Source organism: Notechis scutatus, chromosome 6 (assembly GCF_049901735.1).
Source record: "Notechis scutatus isolate UNSWTSFEM ecotype Mainland chromosome 6, rNotScu1.2, whole genome shotgun sequence".
NCBI classification, from domain to species: Eukaryota; Metazoa; Chordata; class Lepidosauria; order Squamata; family Elapidae; genus Notechis; species Notechis scutatus.
The window spans coordinates 29,189,944-29,209,955 of NC_142014.1; the positions used below are offsets into that span (position 1 = coordinate 29,189,944).

The 20,012-nt window shown below is 40.2% G+C and overlaps 1 protein-coding gene across 12 annotated transcripts in view; it reads right to left on the minus strand.

Annotated features, from left to right (window-relative positions):
• MAGI2 (membrane associated guanylate kinase, WW and PDZ domain containing 2) overlaps positions 1-20,012 on the minus strand; it is a 585,270-nt gene that overhangs the window by 62,713 nt on the left and 502,545 nt on the right. For all 12 annotated transcript variants that reach the window (XM_087967823.1, XM_087967826.1, XM_087967821.1 and 9 more), the window contains 2 exons: positions 12,398-12,439; positions 6,549-6,640 (listed from right to left, as the gene is read on the minus strand). In XM_087967823.1, the coding sequence (XP_087823949.1) occupies positions 6,549-6,640; positions 12,398-12,439 (134 nt within the window). The remainder of the gene's footprint in view (positions 1-6,548; positions 6,641-12,397; positions 12,440-20,012) is intronic.

The following is a 20,012-nucleotide window of genomic DNA, read 5'->3' on the forward strand; positions in this document are numbered from 1 at the left end:
ATGAACGCGAAAAGAGAATATTTTTAGCTCGGAATTGAACTGTGAGGTCCTTGGTGCTCTCTGAGCTTGCTGTGGTTTTCTTGCAGACGTTCCATTGACCCAACTAGTCAATGTCATCAGTGCTAGAAGGGAGTGGGGTTTGGGGGAGGAGGAGGAGGAGGAGGAAGAAGAGGAGGAGGAAGACTGTGGGGTCCTTGACACTCTCTGAGCTTGATTTTGCAAACGTTTCATGACCCAACAAGGGTAATGTCACCAGTATTAGAAGGGAAGAGGGTTTGTGGGGAGGTGGAGGAGGAGGAGAAGGAGGAGGAGGACTGAAGGGTCTTTGGTACTCTCTGAAGTTGATTCTTGCAGATGTTTCATGACCCAACTAGGTCATGTCATCAGTGCTAGTAGAGAGTGGGGTTTGTGGAGAGGAGGATGAAGATGACTGAGGGATCCTTGGTACTCTATGAGGTTGAGTTTTGAAAATGTTTCATGACCCAACTAGATAATGTCATCAGTGCTAGAAGGGCGTGGAGTTTGTGGAGAAGAGGAGGAGGAGGGGGACGAGACGACTATGGGGTCCTTGGTACTCTCCGAGTTGATTCTTGCAAACATTTCATGACCCCACTAGGTAATGTCATCAGTACTAGAAGGAAGTGGGGTTTGTGGAATGGAGGAGGAGGAAGAGAATGGACGAAGGAAGAAGAAGAGGAGGACTGGGGAATCCTTGGTGCACTCTAAGCTTGATATTTTATCACCCAACTAGGTAAAATCATGGGTGCTACCGATCTGCATGTTAGCATTGTTGATATTACCTAGTTTGGTAATGAAAAGTCTGTTAGAAAACAACCAAACTCAGAGAGCAACAAGGACCCCACGTAACAGGAAAGTTACTTTGGTTCTTTCTCACAACAAAGTACTTGTCAGAATTCCAGCAATAGCTCTAATTAAATCATGATTCTCGAGCCAAACTTCAAAAAACTTCAAAGGATTTATTAGAGATGACATACTGGCACTGCCCTGTATGAAGCCCACTCTGGCCTACGTCATTTACAGTCACCTGTGACCCTGTTTCGCCCCTTCCCCCGGGTGTGTCATAAATCAGATTCTCCAATTGAGCCCATTCACAGGCTGGGTGTTATCAATCACGTTCTCCAATTAAATATATTTGTGGGTAAAAACTCTGGTAGATTAGTTACAATCTTTTAAAGATAAGAGTTGGAATGTAATTTAACTTTCAAACTGCTGCATTACTCTTCAGAGGAGGAGACTTCTTGCAAGAAGAGGAAAGAAGTCCCTAATCAATGATAAACATCGCAGATCATGAAGACTGATGGAGTGATTGGTTATTTCAGAAGGATTCCTGTTATGTTTGGAAATCACCTTGATTAGAAGGTGTTGGGCATGAAGCATTGTCGAAATTCTCTGCCAGGCTCTTGATCTCTGATGGTTTATTTATACACATAGTCCTCAACTTACAAGCACAATTGAGCCCAACATTTATGTTGCTAAGCAAGACAGTCATTAAGTGAGTTTCTCCCCCATTTTACGACCTTTCTTGCCTCGGTTGATAAGCGAATACCGCAGTTGATGAGTTAGTAACCCGGTTGTTAAGTGAATCTGGCTTCCCCATTGACTTTGCATAGAATTCAGAATCCTCTTTTCCTTTTAATTCTATAGTCATCCTATCCATTTCTGCACAGTTGAAATTTTTTTTGATTACGAGTCCTTTGGGTGATATGTGTTCTTTCTTCCAACATTGCGCAAAGGCTATTTTGGCTGCTGTTGTTATATGTAGCATCAAATATTTTATCCTTTTGTGATGTTTACCTTTAATTACCCCTAGGAGGAATAATTCCAGGGTGAATTCTATCTGATTTCCAATTAAATCCTGTATCCATTTTTGTATTTTCTTCCAGTATTTTTTTCGCATTGGGGCATAACCACCATGTGTGATAGAAGGTACCTTGTTTTTGTCTGCATTTCCAACATTTTGGATCTAAATTATGTTAAATCTTAGCCAACCTTGTAAACATTTTATATTGATTTTCTTTATAGGCTGCCGATTTTGTTATCTTATAGTTTATATTCTATATTTTTTCATGCTCCTCTAACTCAATGTTATGCCCAAAATATTTGGCCCATGCTATCATCGATCTCTTAACTATCTCCTCTGCTCTGTCAAATTCTTGCTCGTCAGAAGGTCACAAAAGGGGATCCCATGACACTGCAACCGTCATAAATGCGAAGCAGCGGCCAAATATTCTGAACTTGGATCACTTAATTATGGGGAGGCTGCAATGGTTGCAACTGTGAAAAATGGACCTAAGTCCCTTTCTTTCCAGTGCTGTTGTAACTTTAAACGATCACTAAATTGATGATCGTAAGTCAAGGACTACAAGGAAAACAATCAAGCATCCAGACGCTTCAGCGCAATTATTGGGGTGATTGCAGAGCCAACGTTTGCTTCATGCACTTCGGCTTTTGTGAAAAAAAATTACCTTTGACTGAATATTCAGCTCAACGGAGACCGTGAACTAAATGAGTAATGCTTTTCAATGGAGTCATTCTTCACCTGATGAAGCATTGACAGATATCATAAGGGAAGCATAGATGTGTGTATAAATCAGTCGGTGGTGAAGGCAGACCATTAGTCCTGCTCCTTGGACGCTGAGCACAATATTAAATGACTTCATAGGCAAATAGGTTCGCACTGTCCTCTGAGAGCTTTAATGACAGCCCAAAGGAGCCCAGTATTCCAGTGAAAATATGCACATTTTTTTTTAACCACCCTACCAAAATTCCTTGATAAACAACTGACTTTGGTCTGAGAAGCCCATCCTCAGGCATTCTCTAAATAAAGCAATGGCTTTACCTCTTGGACATAAACTGTTTCAACTCCTATCCTCAAAACGACACTAAAGAGCACTGTACACCCGAACAACTAGACACAAGGACAGTTTTTAACTGAACGCCATCACTCTGCTAATAATTCTACAAATAATTCCCTCAACACTGTCCAGCTATTTACAAAGTCTGCACTACTATTACTGTTAATCTTCTCATCACTCCTTATCACCCATCCCCTCCCACTTATGACTGTATGACTATAACTTTGTCGCTTGTATCCATACGATTTATATTGACTGTTTCCTAGTATGATTTGATTGCTTACTGTACCCTATGACTAAGTGTTGTACCTTATGATTCTTGACTCTTGATGAACGTATCTTTTCTTTTTATGTACACTGAGAGCATTTGCACCAAGACAAATTCCTTGTGTGTCCAATCACACTTGGCCAATAAAGAATTCTATTCTATTCTATTCTATTCTATTCTATTCTATTCTATTCTATTCTATTCTATTCTATTCTATTCTATTCTATTCTATTCTATTCTATTCTATTCTATTCTATTCATCTCCTCCCACTTATGACTGTATGATTGTAACCTTGTTGCTTGTATCCTTATGATTTATACTGACTGTTTCCTAGTTTGACTTGATTGCTTATTGTACCCTATAACTATTATTAAGTGTTATACCTTATGATTCTTGACTCTTGACAAATGCATCTTTTCTTTTTATGCACACTGAGAGCATTTGCACCAAGACAAATTCCTTGTGTGTCCAGTCACACTTGGCCAATAAAGAATTCTATTCTATTCCCCATTATTTTAAAAGAGTCAACATATGGGTTTTTTTCTAGGCTGAAGAATCCTGTGCACCCTTGGAAAAAAAAACCTATAACATAAAAAGAGAAGAAAGACATTCTTTTACTCTTTGTCAGGACAAAGAGGAACCTAAGAGCTTGGTATGTCTCAGAGAATAGCGAATATAAAATGTAAACAGAGAGTGGGGCAGCATCTGTGCCAAACAATCTTATTCAACTGTCCCCCTTCTTTTTGGAACTATATATATCAGTATGTAGGAGATGATCAGGCTGAGCCCGAGGGAGGGGTCAAACATGTTATAAGTCATGAGACCCTGCATGATCACAAGAGATCTACCAGTAAGTCCAACCCATCTTGAATGTCTTCCTTATCTCCCGCTCATTTTCCTTGACCGTTAGTTGGCCAGATTCTTGTAGAGAGATTAAACTTGCAATCAATCTTTGTATTCATTTGAATTGCTTGAATCTCCTGATTTTGCCAGTGCCTGACACAGTAATGGATAAGAGGAAAAACTTTCAGGAACAGGAGGAAAAGTTACAACCAAGAAATGGTCAGATAAAAGTAATCCGAGTCTTGACCAGATCTATAACCAAGTATCCATCTCAGACAAGACCTTCCCTAGTTCAAACGAAGATAACGGGAGGGATGGAAAAAGCTTATTCAGATTTGCAAGATTGTAATGGTAGCCTAAGGGGGTGCAATGGCTCAGTGGTTAAAGATGTTGAACTTGCCAGCTGACATTCTGTGTTTGAGACCCAGCCCCCCCCCCCACCCGGTGACAGAGTGAGCTTTCATTCCTGCCTCAGCTCCTGGCCACCCAGTTTGAAATCATGCAAAAGTGAGTAGATTAATAGCTACCATTTTGATGGGAAGTTAACAGTGTTTCTTTGGCATATAGCCATGCTGCCCACATGGCCACCTATTCTGACCAAGACTTACTTATTTTAAAAACAAGTCTTATTTTATTGCAACACTGGGAATTGTTTTCATTCCCAGCTGTTAATGAATCTCAAACAGTCCCTCGAGATAAGCACCCAACTTTCTTTTTTGTGAAGTGGTGCCAATAACAGAAGTATCAAATGAACTAGAAAGAAAACCAACCGAAGTACAAAGAGCTTCAAGAATGAGTCTGAACCGAACAAATGACTTTGCTTCCTGCAAAGGTTTCGTCACCTTTGCCTGTCCTTTATACCTTATGGGAGGGGCAATCACCTCCCAGCCTTACTCCCGAGTCTCCCCTTTTGTTTCAGCTGCTCTCGCCTTCTAGCAGCTCTAGAAGGTGAGCATACACACACTGATAACAGGCTCCCCTCGGTCCTCTGCCTTGCTTCTGCCAGACTCTTCGAAGGCAGCACCCCACTCCCAGATAGTTCTGGCCCCATCTCTGCATCAGATGCAGGACCCTTGTCTGAGTCCTCTCCAGACTCCCAGAATGGGCCCCGTTCTTCCCCACTGTCCAATTCTGCTGCTGTCTGCATAGGCTGCCGGCAAACCACAACACCACGGAAGTGTCTTCAGATACCACTGGCTCCCTCGGCCAAGAAACGGAGGTGAGCATTGTCCTCTGGACTCAGACATGACTGGACATAGAAACCTTTACCTTTTGAATGTTAGCTTATGTAACTTTGGGTTCCTACTTTGGTCTACCTTGGAGGGCTGACAATACCATAGAACAAATGTTTACTTTTACATCTGTTTTAGTGCAATTGTTGTGTTATTAGTTCTATCCTGCTCCATGATTGAAATAAAATTGATGGAACCAACATGGAAAATGTTTCCATTTTGATTGGGCACTGCAATGTTGAACGACGACTGCAAATCATGGCCTTATGAATTTCAGAATGCAATTGAGTCTCAAGATATAGACTGACGGTTTTCAAGAATGAAGGATGAGCAGAGCAGTAAAACACAGCTCAAAATCCCAACATTATTATACTTCTCCAGCAATCATTTTTTTTCCAGAGCCGTGTAGTAATGCACAATGTTCATTTTCTCTGAAAATGTTGAAGTGCAGTTGTGCTGTTTGGTTGCCAAACCTGGGCTTTATACTACCTGAAGACAATTTGCAAGAGCTTGTAAATCAGAATCTTTTCAACGATGCCAAGAAGGAGAAAAAACAACAACGAGCCGTGTAAAAAGACGGACAATACACTCTCGGTAACATCGTACAGACTGATTTGCAATGACAGCTTGTAGATGGAGATGGTGATCCCTCGAGAGGCTTGCTTCTTTCAATATGTGAACAAGTTAAAAAAGATGCCACTTTGCTACCGCCATAATCTATATATATATAAAAGCGAAATACCCCTCACGCATCATCACAAAATCTCCAGAACCGTAAAATCTACAAACTTGAAATTTGGCACGTATGTTCCTCTTGGCTTCTAGGGGCTCACTAAGAAAGGTTTTTTCAAAATGACCATCAGAGCATTAATATTTCCTATATTCTTATTATTAACACGCTCTGATGCTAAGGAGTTCTACTACCCCTCTCACCTGAAAAGAAATCTCTTCCAAGTGCAGAGATTTCCAAGCAGAGGAGAGGAGTGTCAGTTTCAGTTTCAGTTTCACAGCACTAAGCCGCTTTAGTACAGAACAGTTGAGCTAAGCCACGCCCAGGCTCCTTGCTGTCTCCTTCTTTGCTCACACAGCAAATACTCTTACAGTTTCCAAAAAGCCCACAACTCTCTCACACACTGACAAGATGCTAGCCAGATGAATACCAATGGATGCTGGTAGGCAGAGACAGAATTTCCCCCTCTTATTTTCCTCCCCAAAAACTAAGCCTGATCACACAGTTTCATAGTGAAGCATGGGTATCAAGCTAGTCCAAGTATATATTCCTGACAAAACAGACACCAATCGTATAAAGTTGTCAAGAACCCACTTACTGGCTGCCCCGGTTCATCTCCTCCAAGAATTCTGAAGCCAAATCCAGATTCCATTCTCCGAAGATGAACATCTAACTCCTTGTAATCAGAACCTGGTGAAGATAATAATTGATTTGAGAGTTGATTTCTGCCTTGTATGGAAACTTACCAAAAATAAATAAATGGCTGCTCTAAAGAAAGAGTGACAAAGGTTCTAAAGGATTTTTTAAAATTAATTTTTGAAGCTGCCCAGCCTTAGCGCATATACTAAGGCCACATCTGGAATACGGCATCCAGTTTGGGTCACCATATTACAAGGAAAAGAAATGTTGTGTCTTTGGAAAAAGTGCGAAGAAGAACAACTAAGAAGATTAGAGGCCTGGAGAATAAAATATATGGAGATCCTTTGCAGGAATTGGGTTTGGCTAGTCTAAAGAAAAGAAGGACCGAGGGGGGGACATGATAGCCATATTCCAGTATTGGAGGGGCTGCCACAAAAAAGAGGGGGTCAAATTATTTTCCAAAGGACCAGAGGGCAGGACAAGAAGCAATGGATGGAAATTAATCAAGGAGAAAAGCAAACTAGAATTAAGGAGAAAGTTCCTAACAGTGAGGACAATTAACCAGTGGGACAACTTGCCACCAGACATTGTAGGTGCTCCATGACTGGAGGCTTTTAAGAAGAGATTGGACAACCATCTGTCTGAAATGGTATAGGGTCTCCTGCATGAGCTGGGGGCTAGACTAGAAGACCTCCAAGGTCCCTTCCAGCTCTATTCTGATTGATGTTTAAATATCAATTGATGTCGAATACAAGATATAGTCTTCAAGGCATTTATATTTGTCCTTAACTCTGGGAAGAATAAACACCAGAAAAACAAAACTTTCTCTTACGTATGTCCCAAAGGTGCTTTTTCAAAAGTCAGTCAATCAATCAATCAATCAATCAATCAATCAATCAATCAATCAGAATAGAGCTGCAAGAGACCTTGGAGGTCTTCTCGTCCAACCCTATACCATTTCAGACAAGTCCATCTCTTCTTAAAATTCTCCAGTGATGAAGCACCTACAACTTCTGGTGGTAAGCCGTTCCACTGCTTAATTGTCCTCACTGTTGGGAAGTTTCTCCTTAATTCCAGGTTGCTTCTCTCCTGGATCAGTTTCCATCCAATATTTCTTATCTTGCCTCCTGCTGTTTTGGAAAATAGGTTTGACCCCTTCCCCTTTGGGGCAGCCCCTCAAATATTGAGAGGCTTTGTTTTTCCTTGCAGACGTTTTGCTTCTCATCCAAGAAGCTTCTTCATGTCTGACTTCTGACAGAACTTGTGGGCAGAACCGAAGAATGGATGAAAAATGAAAAGTCTTCAAGGAAAAACAAAGGAAATCCAGTTGCCTTTTGAAAAAAGCATTGTGGATGACCTGGAGGATTGAGAATCTCTACAGACAGTCCTGTCATACGTCCATATCAAAATTCATGTGATTGACTTTCTTGGAGCCCCCTCAATTTTTTAAAATTAGCAAGCCATTCTTCAGAAGATGGTTTTGGATACCTGCATTGGTGGGATTGATTTGTTTCAAGACTGAAAACTTTGCGGTCCTCCAGAAACGGTTGAATGCCAACTTTTATCAGCTCAATCAACATTCCACTGCCCTAGACTTAATCAGTAAGAGTTTACAGTATATATAATACTGCTACAGCATTTTAGGAGTAAGCCTTTATGGGGGGAAAAAATTCCAAGAGCAATTTCTATAGATTTTTTTAAAGGAAAGATTTACAAGCAAAAGAGCAGAAGCTCAATCTAAGAAAACCTAAACATTTAAAAAAAAAACACCAATGTAAAACTTTTCATGTAATGCTCATTCCACATAGCCATGGGCTTGTTAGCCTATGCAGGTTTTGTAAACGGGATATTCCATGCTGCATTTAAAAAATATGGTGCTATATTGGGATTCTGGCAGTTATTCGTTTATTTATGAAATTTATTTGTAGGCCAGCTCGTATCCAGCTCTGGGAGGCTTATAACATAAAAATATTGCAAAACATTAAAATTATCCATTGTTAAAAAAAACAAAACACCCCACAGCAGATAAAAACATGAACGGATAAAATCATGGAGTTAAGATTTTGCAATTGCCAAATCATGGCAGTTGCAACATTACCATGGATGTAGTAGGTATTTTACAGAAATTTTTCTATTTTATTTAAATAAATTGTTGCATGCTTCCAGAGTAACATTCTGTGAGACAGCTGGCCATGTAAATTTGTTTAATAAATAAAACAAAGCAAGTAAATCACTTTCAGGTCACCATTAAAGCTCTTTGACATTAAAATAATTGTATTCTATATTTAGAAAATGTTGAGACTTTTAGCACACTTTTAAATATTTAAATATACTGATAAATTAATACTAAAAACTAAGCAAAACACAGCTAGAGTGAAAAATGACAGCTACATCCAAAATATAAATATAAACCTCTCTAAATTTTGTTGACAGTTACATTCCTTATACATTACATGTTTGGCTGTAATATCTATTATGAGACACACCTGGATCCCACACCTGTAATAATCTAGGAAACAGGTTCGAAATGCAATGGATTAAAATAGTCAAATGGAGTCAAATGCAATGGACTGGAATGAAATATAAAGAAATAAACACTAATATAATACATTGTAAACCATCAGGCAAACATATTCTATATTTTGTGCACATGTCACTAGAGAAAAACAAATATGATGGATTGTGGGCATTTGCTAAGAAAATTGATAGATGAAAACAGTTTTCTATGTAAATATGATGGTGGATGAAGTAATAGATAAGTTGGTTTGCATACTTAATGAATCTATCCTCAAAAAAGAGACAACAGGGACAGTAAATCCTAGGAAATAAAGGAGAATATTTATAGCTCAGGGTTGAAATGAGGGGCCCTTATCCAGTGGTGGGATTCAAAATATTTAACTACCGATTCTGTGGGTGTGGCTAGTTGGGCGTGGCAGGGGAAGGATACTGCAAAATCCCCATTCCCTCCCCACCCCACTAACCTGCTTTCCAGCTCTGTTCTCCTGGGCAGGGCAACCAAAGAAGATCCAGCCAATCAGCTGGGACTCAATGGGAGGCGGAGAAGAGATGGGGGCGGGGCCAGTCAGAGGTGGGATTGGCCGGTTCTCCGAACTAGTCAACATTTCCACTACCGGTTCTCCAGAACTGGTCAGAACCTGCTGAATACCCACCTCTGCCCTTGATGCTCTCTGAGCTTGCTGGTTTTCTTGCAGACGTTTTATTACCTAACTAGGTAACACCACCAGTGCACAGATGATGTTATTTTGCTTGGGTATTGAAACGTCTGCAAGAAAACCAACAAGCTCAGAGAGCATCAAGGGCCCTTCAATTCCTAGGAAAAGGGATTAAATAAATAAATAATACTCTTGGCAAGATGTTTGGCAATTGATTCATATTAATGACGGTCGTAGCGTTCCAGGGTCCACATGATTTGTGCCCCTTATTTCTGTAGAAAAATCAGAATGTATTATTGTTTGAGCCCAAATAAGATTGATCAGAGATAGTCATCTCCCAGCATTGCTTTCAAAGGCCAGATAGATAGTAATAGTAATAATTAGAATAGAATAACACCGAGTTGGAAGGGACCTCGTAGGTCATCTAGTCCAACCCCCTGCTCAAGAAGGAGACCCTATACCTTTTCTGACCTAATAAACAGAATGATAGTCTAAATAACAGTTGTAGTTGTAAAAATGAACAAAGGTGCTTTATTCAGGAGGCAACTGGACTTTCTGGTTTTCCTTTGAAGAGGTTTTGCTTCTCATCCAAGAAGCTTCTTCAGCTCTTCTTCAGAGCTGTTCTTCAGAGTTGAAGAAGCTTCTCGGATGAGAAGCGAAACCTCTTCAAAGGAAAACCAGAAAGTCCAGTTGCCTTCTGGAAAAAAAAGCACCTTTGGGACAACTATGATCTGAATGACAGAGAATTTCCATAGGCAAATGAACACAGGATTTGTTAAACCTTCATTGAGAGCTTAAGAAAAGAGAAGAACATTTCATGTTTCTGGATTACAGATTAACAGAGTTGGAAAAGACCTTGTAGGTCATCTAGTCCAGCCCATCCCCAGCCTGCCGGTACGGCAGTGCGGGCCGGTGCGTGGGGCCTTTTTGGGGGGGGGGGCCGCTGGAGGCCGAAAGCTCCGCAAGAGGCCTGCTTGACGGGCGCCTGGGGGGCGGTGTGCGGGGTGGGGCCCCACCCCAGCCCAAGCAGGAGACTCTACTACACCAATGGACATTCCTGGCATAGTTAAGTTGAAACACACAAAAGCTGTGGTACATGGGACGGTTGGTCATCGGCTACTCGTGGCCAACTGTGGCTCTGAGCTGAGAGGAGATGGAGAGGGTTGGTAGTTTTAAATTTCTGGGCACTTATACCTCAAAGGACCTCCTCTCATGGACCATGAATGCTAACATGCTTGTAAAGAAGGCTCAGAAGAGGCTGTACTTCCTGAGAATGCTCAGGAAGATAAATCTATCTCAGCACCTACTTCTGTCCTACTACCTCATCACCATTGAGAGTGTCCTGACATATAGCATTCTTGCATGGTATGGGAGCAGCTCTGTAGCAGACAAAAAAAGCTCTACAGAGAATAATTAAAACTGCTGTGATGACCCAGGGGGGAATACAAAATAAACACAGTCACAAAAACCCGGTGAAGCTCCTTTTATTCCTTCACTTTGCTTCCTAGCTCCAAATATCCTTGATGGAAGACAAAAAACTCCCACACAAGCAGTTACCAGAAGGAGGGAAAAAAACAACACAAACCAGGCAAGATACGACTTTGGGCAGCTTACATTTATTTTTGCCAGTTTCAGCCCTCTTCTTTCCAGACCCCTTTCATTCACAAACAAGCACATGCCCATTAGATGCCAAGATAGTAGCTGGAAGGAGAACTATGGATGCAAACTGAGACAATTCAGATTAAAATGCTGGAAGACATCCACAGACAACACACACTGGGAAGGACACCAAAGTCAGAAAGGAACCATAAACTAGAGATATTTCCACGCTTTGTTTCCAGCGTTCGCCCATACGCATGTCCGTCCTCTTATTCAGTTGTCACAGCTGCAGCCCATGAAGAGGATCAAGGCCCTCTCCTCCTGTGGAGACCCTGTCTCTCCCTTATCCTCTCCTCCCTGCGTGCCTTAGGATGGAGAGGGGATGGGTCTGGGTCCTCCTCTGACTGCTCAGCTGGCCTCTGCCCTTTCCCAGCCTTCTCCACAACCTCCAGAGCCACACTTCCACTCCCTGTCGGCTGTTCCTCCTCTCCCTCAGAGTCAGTCTCCACCAGGGGCATGACAACTGCCCAGAATATCATTGGGCTCCAGCTACCAGCCCCGGATGACATCTTCGCATCTCGCTGTTTGAGAAAGTTGCACAACATTCTCAGAGATTCTTCCCATCCTGCTCACAATCTTTGTGAACTGTTGCCTTCTGGCAGAAGATACAGAACAATTAAAACTCAAATCCCACATTTTCTGAATAGTTTTTTTATCCCAGAGCTATAATTGCACTTAACAATGAACTTAACGGCCACCATCAGTGAGCTGTTGGACAGTATTACTTGATCTGTTGTGTGGATGCTTGTGTATTTTTAGGGGTGGGGAATTTTGGCGAGTGGAGGGGAATTTGGGGATTGTCATGTGTGTGTTGGGTCTGGTCTCTGGGTGTTATGTGAATTTCGTTGCATGTGTATACTGTGTATATACATACAATGACAATAAAGATTTCAATTCAATTCAATTCAATTCAACAAGGCACATCACAAAAATGAGAAAGGATGGGTAGCACAAGGACAGGCAAAATAATACTTGCCTGAGGTATCCATTCGAACCCCTGTCCTGGGAGGAGCTTGTTCTGAACGAGAAAACAGGGAGATAAAAATAACATGTATGTTTCTCCAGACACTGAAATATACAGTATTATTGTCTGACTTGGTGCTTAAATGCTTAAATGTAAACATTGGAATCGACAGACTTCACTTGTCATGCTTTTCCATCCAATAGCAGAGTGGGGAAAAAAAAACTTATCAGTCTCTAAATGTTTTTTCCCCCCATTTCAAAGCAGGTAAAATGCACAGGTAGCCCTTGTCTGGCAACAGTTCATTTAGGGGCAGTTCAAAGTTATGGTGGCACTTTAAAAAAAATATTTTATGACGGTTTTTCACAAATGATGACCATTGCAGTATGCCCACAGTCACGTGGTCCAAATTTGGACATTTTGGTAAACTGTCCTGGGATCTTCCCTTCTTATTACTTTGCAGTTTATTTATCAATTGATGAATAGAATAGAATAGAATGCAGAACAGGATAGAATAGAATAATATAGCACAGAATAGAAACAATGGAATGGAATAATATAGAATAACATAGCATAGCATAGAATAGAAACAGCATAATGGAATAATATAGAATAACATAGCGTAGCATAGCATAGCATAGCATAGAAACAATGGTATGGAATAATATAGACTAGCAAAGCGTAGCATAGCATAGTGCAGCATAGCATAGAATAGAAACAATGGTATGGAATAATACAGAATAATATAGCGTAGCATAGCATAGCATAGTGCAGAGTAGCATAGAATAGAAACAATGGTATGGAATAATATAGAATAACATAGCGTAGCATAGCATAGCATAGTGCAGCATAGGATAGAATAGAAACAATGGTATGGAATAATATAGAATAACATAGCGTAGCATAGCATAGCATAGTGCAGCATAGGATAGAATAGAAACAATGGTATGGAATAATACAGAATAATATAGCGTAGCATAGCATAGCATAGCATAGCATGGTATGGAATAAATAGCATAGTAGCATAGAATAGAAACAATGGTATGGAATAATATAGAATAACATAGCGTAGCATAGCATAGAAACAATGGTATGGAATAATATAGACTAGCAAAGCGTAGCATAGCATAGTGCAGCATAGTGTAGAATAGAAACAATGGTATGGAATAATATAGAATAATATAGCGTAGCATAGCATAGCATAGCATAGTGCAGAGTAGCATAGAATAGAAACAATGGTATGGAATAACATAGAATAATATAGCATAGCATAGAATAGAAACAACATAATGGAATAATATAGAATAACATAGCGTAGCATAGCATAGCATAGCATAGCATAGAAACAATGGTATGGAATAATATAGACTAGCAAAGCGTAGCATAGCATAGTGCAGCATAGCATAGAATAGAAACAATGGTATGGAATAACATAGCATAGCATAGCATAGCATAGCATAGCAGAGCATAGCATAGCATAGCATAGCATAGCATAGCATAGCATAGCATAGCATAGCATAGAAACAATGGTATGGAATAATATAGACTAGCAAAGCGTAGCATAGCATAGTGCAGCATAGCATAGAATAGAAACAATGGTATGGAATAATACAGAATAATATAGCGTAGCATAGCATAGCATAGCATAGTGCAGAGTAGCATAGAATAGAAACAATGGTATGGAATAATATAGAATAACATAGCGTAGCATAGCATAGCATAGCATAGCATAGAAACAATGGTATGGAATAATATAGACTAGCAAAGCGTAGCATAGCATAGTGCAGCATAGCATAGAATAGAAACAATGGTATGGAATAATATAGAATAATATAGCGTAGCATAGCATAGCATAGCATAGTGCAGAGTAGCATAGAATAGAAACAATGGTATGGAATAATATAGAATAATATAGCATAGCATAGAATAGAAACAACATAATGGAATAATATAGAATAACATAGCGTAGCATAGCATAGCATAGCATAGTGCAGAGTAGCATAGAATAGAAACAATGGTATGGAATAATATAGAATAATATAGCGTAGCATAGCATAGCATAGCATAGTGCAGAGTAGCATAGAATAGAAACAATGGTATGGAATAATATAGAATAATATAGCGTAGCATAGCATAGCATAGCATAGTGCAGAGTAGCATAGAATAGAAACAATGGTATGGAATAATATAGAATAATATAGCGTAGCATAGCATAGCATAGCATAGTGCAGAGTAGCATAGAATAGAAACAATGGTATGGAATAATATAGAATAACATAGCGTAGCATAGCATAGAAACAATGGTATGGAATAATATAGACTAGCAAAGCGTAGCATAGCATAGTGCAGCAGTAGCATAGAATAGAAACAATGGTATGGAATAATATAGAATAACATAGCGTAGCATAGTATAGCAAGCAGGTAGCATAGAATAGAAACAATGGTATGGAATAATATAGAATAATATAGCGTAGCATAGCATAGCATAGCATAGTGCAGAGTAGCATAGAATAGAAACAATGGTATGGAATAATATAGAATAACATAGCGTAGCATAGTATAGCATAGCATAGAATAGAAACAATGGTATGGAATAATATAGAATAACATAGCGTAGCATAGCATAGCATAGCATAGCATAGAAACAATGGTATGGAATAATATAGACTAGCAAAGCGTAGCATAGCATAGTGCAGCATAGCATAGAATAGAAACAATGGTATGGAATAATATAGAATAATATAGCGTAGCATAGCATAGCATAGTGCAGAGTAGCATAGAATAGAAACAATGGTATGGAATAATATAGAATAACATAGCGTAGCATAGCATAGCATAGCATAGAATAGAAACAATGATATGGAATAATTTAGAATAATATAGCATAGCATAGCATAGCATAGCATAGCATAGCATAGCATAGAATGGAAACAATGGTATGGAATAATATAGAATAGCATAGCATAGTGTAGCATAGCATAGCATAGAATAGAAACAATGGAATGGAATAATATAGAATAGTATAGTGTAGCATAGCATAGCATAGCATAGCATAGCATAGCATAGCATAGCATAGCATAGCATAGCATAGCATAGCATAGAATAGAATAGAAACAATGGAATGGAATAATATAGAATAGAATAAAATAGAATAGTATAGAATAGAATAGAGTAGAGTAGAGTAGAGCAGAGCAGAGCAGAGCAGAGTAGGGTAGGGTAGGGTAGGGTAGGGTAGGGTAGGGTAGGGTAGAGTGGAGTAGAATAGAATAGAAACAATGGAATGGAATAATATAGCATAGAATAGAATAGAATAGAATAGAATAGAATAGAATAGAATAGAATAACAGAGTTGGAAGGGATCCCGGAGGTCTTCTAGTCCAACCCCCTGTTTAGCCTGGGAACCTTATAACATTTCAGACAAATGGCTATCCAATCTCTTATTAAAAACTTCCAGTGTTGGAGCATTTACTTACTTAATTGATTGATCGATTGCGACTTTATGACTTTAAAAGTAACTCAAGTTGTGAACTTACATAAATACTCCTTCTCCTTTGGGGCCATTACTACTTTTAAAAAATGCTGTTTGTTGCCTGGTGATAGCTTCCATTTTTGTTAAGAAAATAAATTTGACTTTTCCTACGAAGAAATGATTATCCATCCTATTGATGCTCTCCAAGACACAGAGCACATTTTAAAAGCTTGAAGCGATGTCCCTAAACAATTTATGATTTGGGCAGAGATTCCTGATCCTACATTTTAGACGAACTAAAAATACCAACATTTTTATTACAAAATCTGGGATGGTTATGAAATCAACTCGCTGGTCTCAACTCTTTTCCCTGACTGTGTCTTTATTAAAAATAAATAAATAAATGAAATAATCCTCAATTAGATAGACAGAAATGCAATTAGGAGGATAGGCCCTAAGCTTGGGGCAATTAAATCTTGCATGCGAAACCTGGCAAGCTTCAAGGAGATTAAAAAGGAAAGAACTGACAATCGATTTAAAAGAAGCTGTGTGAGACTGCAATCTTTAATAAGGCTTTGGATCAAGGAAGATCTGACATTATGTATGTCCAGTAACTTGTAATTAGTATAATATTATGTGGGTATATGCATAATTTTGTATGTATGTATGTATGTATGTATGTATGTATGTATGTATGTATGTATGTATGTATTTATTTATTCAGGTTTATGCAGTATATACAAGAGGGATGTGGTGGTTCAGGGGCTAAGACGTTGAGCTTGTCGATCAGAAAGGTCGGCAGTCCGGCGCTTTGAATCCCTAGTGCCACGTCACAGAGTGAGTTCCCGTCACTTGTCCCAGCTTCTGCCAACTTAGCAGTTCGAAAGCATGTAAAAAAGGCAAGTAGAAAAATAGGGACCCCTTTGGTGGGAAAGGAACAGCATTCCATGCGCTTTTGGCATTTAGTCATGCTGTCTCTTTAGACATGACCACGGAGACGTCTTCGGACAGTGCTGGCTCTTCAGCTTTGTAATAGAGATGAGGAGCGCCCCCTAGAGCCAGAAACGACTAGCATGTATGTGCGAAAGGAACCTTTACCTTTACCTTTAGTGTATATTAGAAGTGGTGCGGTGGCCTAGAGGTGGAGCTCTCGCTTCACAATCAGAAGGTTGTGAGTTTGATCCCAGGTAGAGGCAGATATTTCTCTCTCTGGGCACACTGAGAATATATCTGCTGAACCAAAACTCTGCATTGGTGACAGGAAGGGCATCTGGCCAGTAAACACTCAGCTCCATTCAGTTGCCCAGACTCCACCCCGCAAGGGATTATGGGGTCATTAAAAGAAGTTGATGATGTAGTGTATATTACAGGTGGAAACCCTTTGAGAGCTGTATGCAACGAAATTTCATTTCAATGTATGCCGATTCAAAGTGACAATAAAAATATTCTAAGTCTTCTAAGGCTAACCTGTCAATAAAACCAGTTGAAGTCAATGGAGCTTACTCCTGAGTAAGTTCATGCTGTACAGTGGCATTCTACTTTCTGAATTGGATGCTTCTCTTAAGAGACCTAGACTATGAAGCAATTGTTCCTCTCTTCTTTTTAAACAACAGCTGAGCCACCAAACTTTTCAAAAGAAGTGGGGTATTGCTAGCTGTAAACCTCGGCAAGATCTGTTAGCCCAAGTAGGATCTGAACTGGACAAGGAGATTAATACTGGTGGTCCTCAACTTACAACAGGTTGTTTAGTGACCATTCAAAGTTAGATCGGTGCCGGAAAAAGTGACTTATGACCGTTTTTCACACTTACAACTGTCTCTCTCTCTCTGTCTCTCTGTCTCTCTCTCAAAGTGAGTCTGAGCAAAATCTCTACATGTCTAAAAGCAAGTAAAGACTCTTAAAAAAATAGATGTTTTAAGAGACTGTGGCAGCGATCAGCTCTACAACTGACACTTTCCATTAGCATAAAAATCCTCTGGGGGTTTCCTTGCCAGCAATCACAATGGTTTCACATCACAGTGCTTTCTCTGTGTTGGTATTTTGATAAACATCTCTGAAAATGCTTCTGGATTTATCATCAGATCCTACAAGCCGCCAAAATATTTTGTCACGAGGAGTAACTCTCCCACCAAGTTGAAGAATAACTGGGAATATCTTTTGACTGAAAGCTTTCCGCCTCCCCCCCCACACCTCTGTCTAATGATAGAGGGAAAATTTGTATTCCTAAGTGGTAAGCCTCTTACATCATATATCAGGGAGAGAAAGAGAGAGGGGGGGGAGGGAGACACACACACACACACATAGACAGAGACACATACACACAGAGAGAGAGAGAGAGAGAGAGAGAGAGAGGAGGCAGAGACAGAGAGAGACACAGAGACAGACACACACACACACACACACAGACAGACAAAGAAAGAGAAAGAGAGACACACACACAGAGAGAGAGAGAGAGAGAGACAGACACAGACACAGACACACACACACACAGACAAAGAAAGAGATCAATTAATTATCAGAGTATCACCTGGGTTTATATATCTTATACTCTGTGTAGGGATATTAACAGGAGAACGTGTTAGAATGTGAAGGGTTTCTGACCACTTTATGCTTTATGTACAATTTCTGGGTCAATTTAGATGGTTCTGGTAAAATCAGCAGTGGGGGTTGGACTAAAAGACCTCCAAATTCCCTTCCAATCCTATTATTTTATGTTCTGTGCAGATAACACTAGCCACAACATCCTCACTGATGCAAGGGATATATCCTACTTGACAAACAAATACCTTACTCTGCCCTCATTAGGGAAGTCTATACTTAGAACTCAAAATCAATCAATCGGATGCTTCTAGGTCACCTTTACTAATCCCCACTTTTTCAAAAGGATTGAAGTCATTGTTTTTTTTTTGCTTCTGTCGATCTCAAAATACAGAAAACAAGGAGCAGAAATTCTTACTTAACTGCTGAGTACTCCTACAGGAACAGAAATTCCCTCACAAAAGAAGATAAAACAATATTTGTACCCCCTCTTCATTACAATATTGTGTATGCTGTGTCCATTTATCTGGTTTAATTTCTGTCTTTCTGTCTCTGTCTGCCTGCCTCTCTCTCTCTCTCACCCTCTCTCTGTCTCTGTCTCTGTCTCTCTCATTCTTTCATCTATCCCACTGGCTGAAAAGCCGCTGATACACTTTTCTCCTTGAAATAACTTCTAAGGAGTTGGAAGCGTAAGAGACGTGGAAAGACTTGAATTCCTGCAGATAGCTGACTGGATCACCCAGAAGCTCAGAAACGAGAAAACATTGTTGTTAAAAACATTGTAGAGGGGTAAAATGACTCAAACACCAAACACAGAGGAAGGCATGAGACAACACACTGTGATCCTGGAATGACACAAAAATTCTAAATGGAAGTTGGCTATGTTGCCGTAAATGTATAGGTTCCCCTCGCACATATGTGCTAGTCGTTTCTGGCTCTAGGGGGCGGTGCTCATCTCTGTTACAAAGCCGAAGCGACAAAGCTGTCCGAAGACGTCTCTGTGGTCATGTGGCCGGCATGACTAAACACCCAAAGGCGCATGGAATGCTGTTCCCTTCCCACCAAAGTGGTTCCGATTTTTCTACTTGCATTTTTTATGTGCTTTTGAACTGCTAGGTTGGCAGAAGCTGGAACGAGGAATGGGAGTTCACTCCGTTACACAGTGCTGGGGATTCGAACCACTGAACTGCCGACCTTTCTGATCGACAAGCTCAATGTCTTAGCCACTGAGCCACTGCGTCCCCTACCGTGATCATACATTATGTCAATTAAATATCTGTTAAAACTCTGTTTGACTGCTGTACCAGGGGCGTCAAACTCGCGACGTCACAGTGTTGTCACATGACATATTGTGACTTTCTCCCTCTGTGCTAAATTGGGTGTGGACAGCATATGACACATCCGGCCCGTGGGCCACGAGTTCGACAACCCTGGTTGTAACCCTCCATTGGGCAAAACAGTACATCACAGAGCAATCCATTTTGAACCAACCTGCCACAGATGGGTTAACTTACAGAATGGGTCCAAAATCCAGGACTCACGACCTGTGTGGGATTAAAATTTGGCAAAGTTGGGGCTGCTTCGGGGCTGCCGTATCACCAGTCAGCCCCAGCCATGCGATCA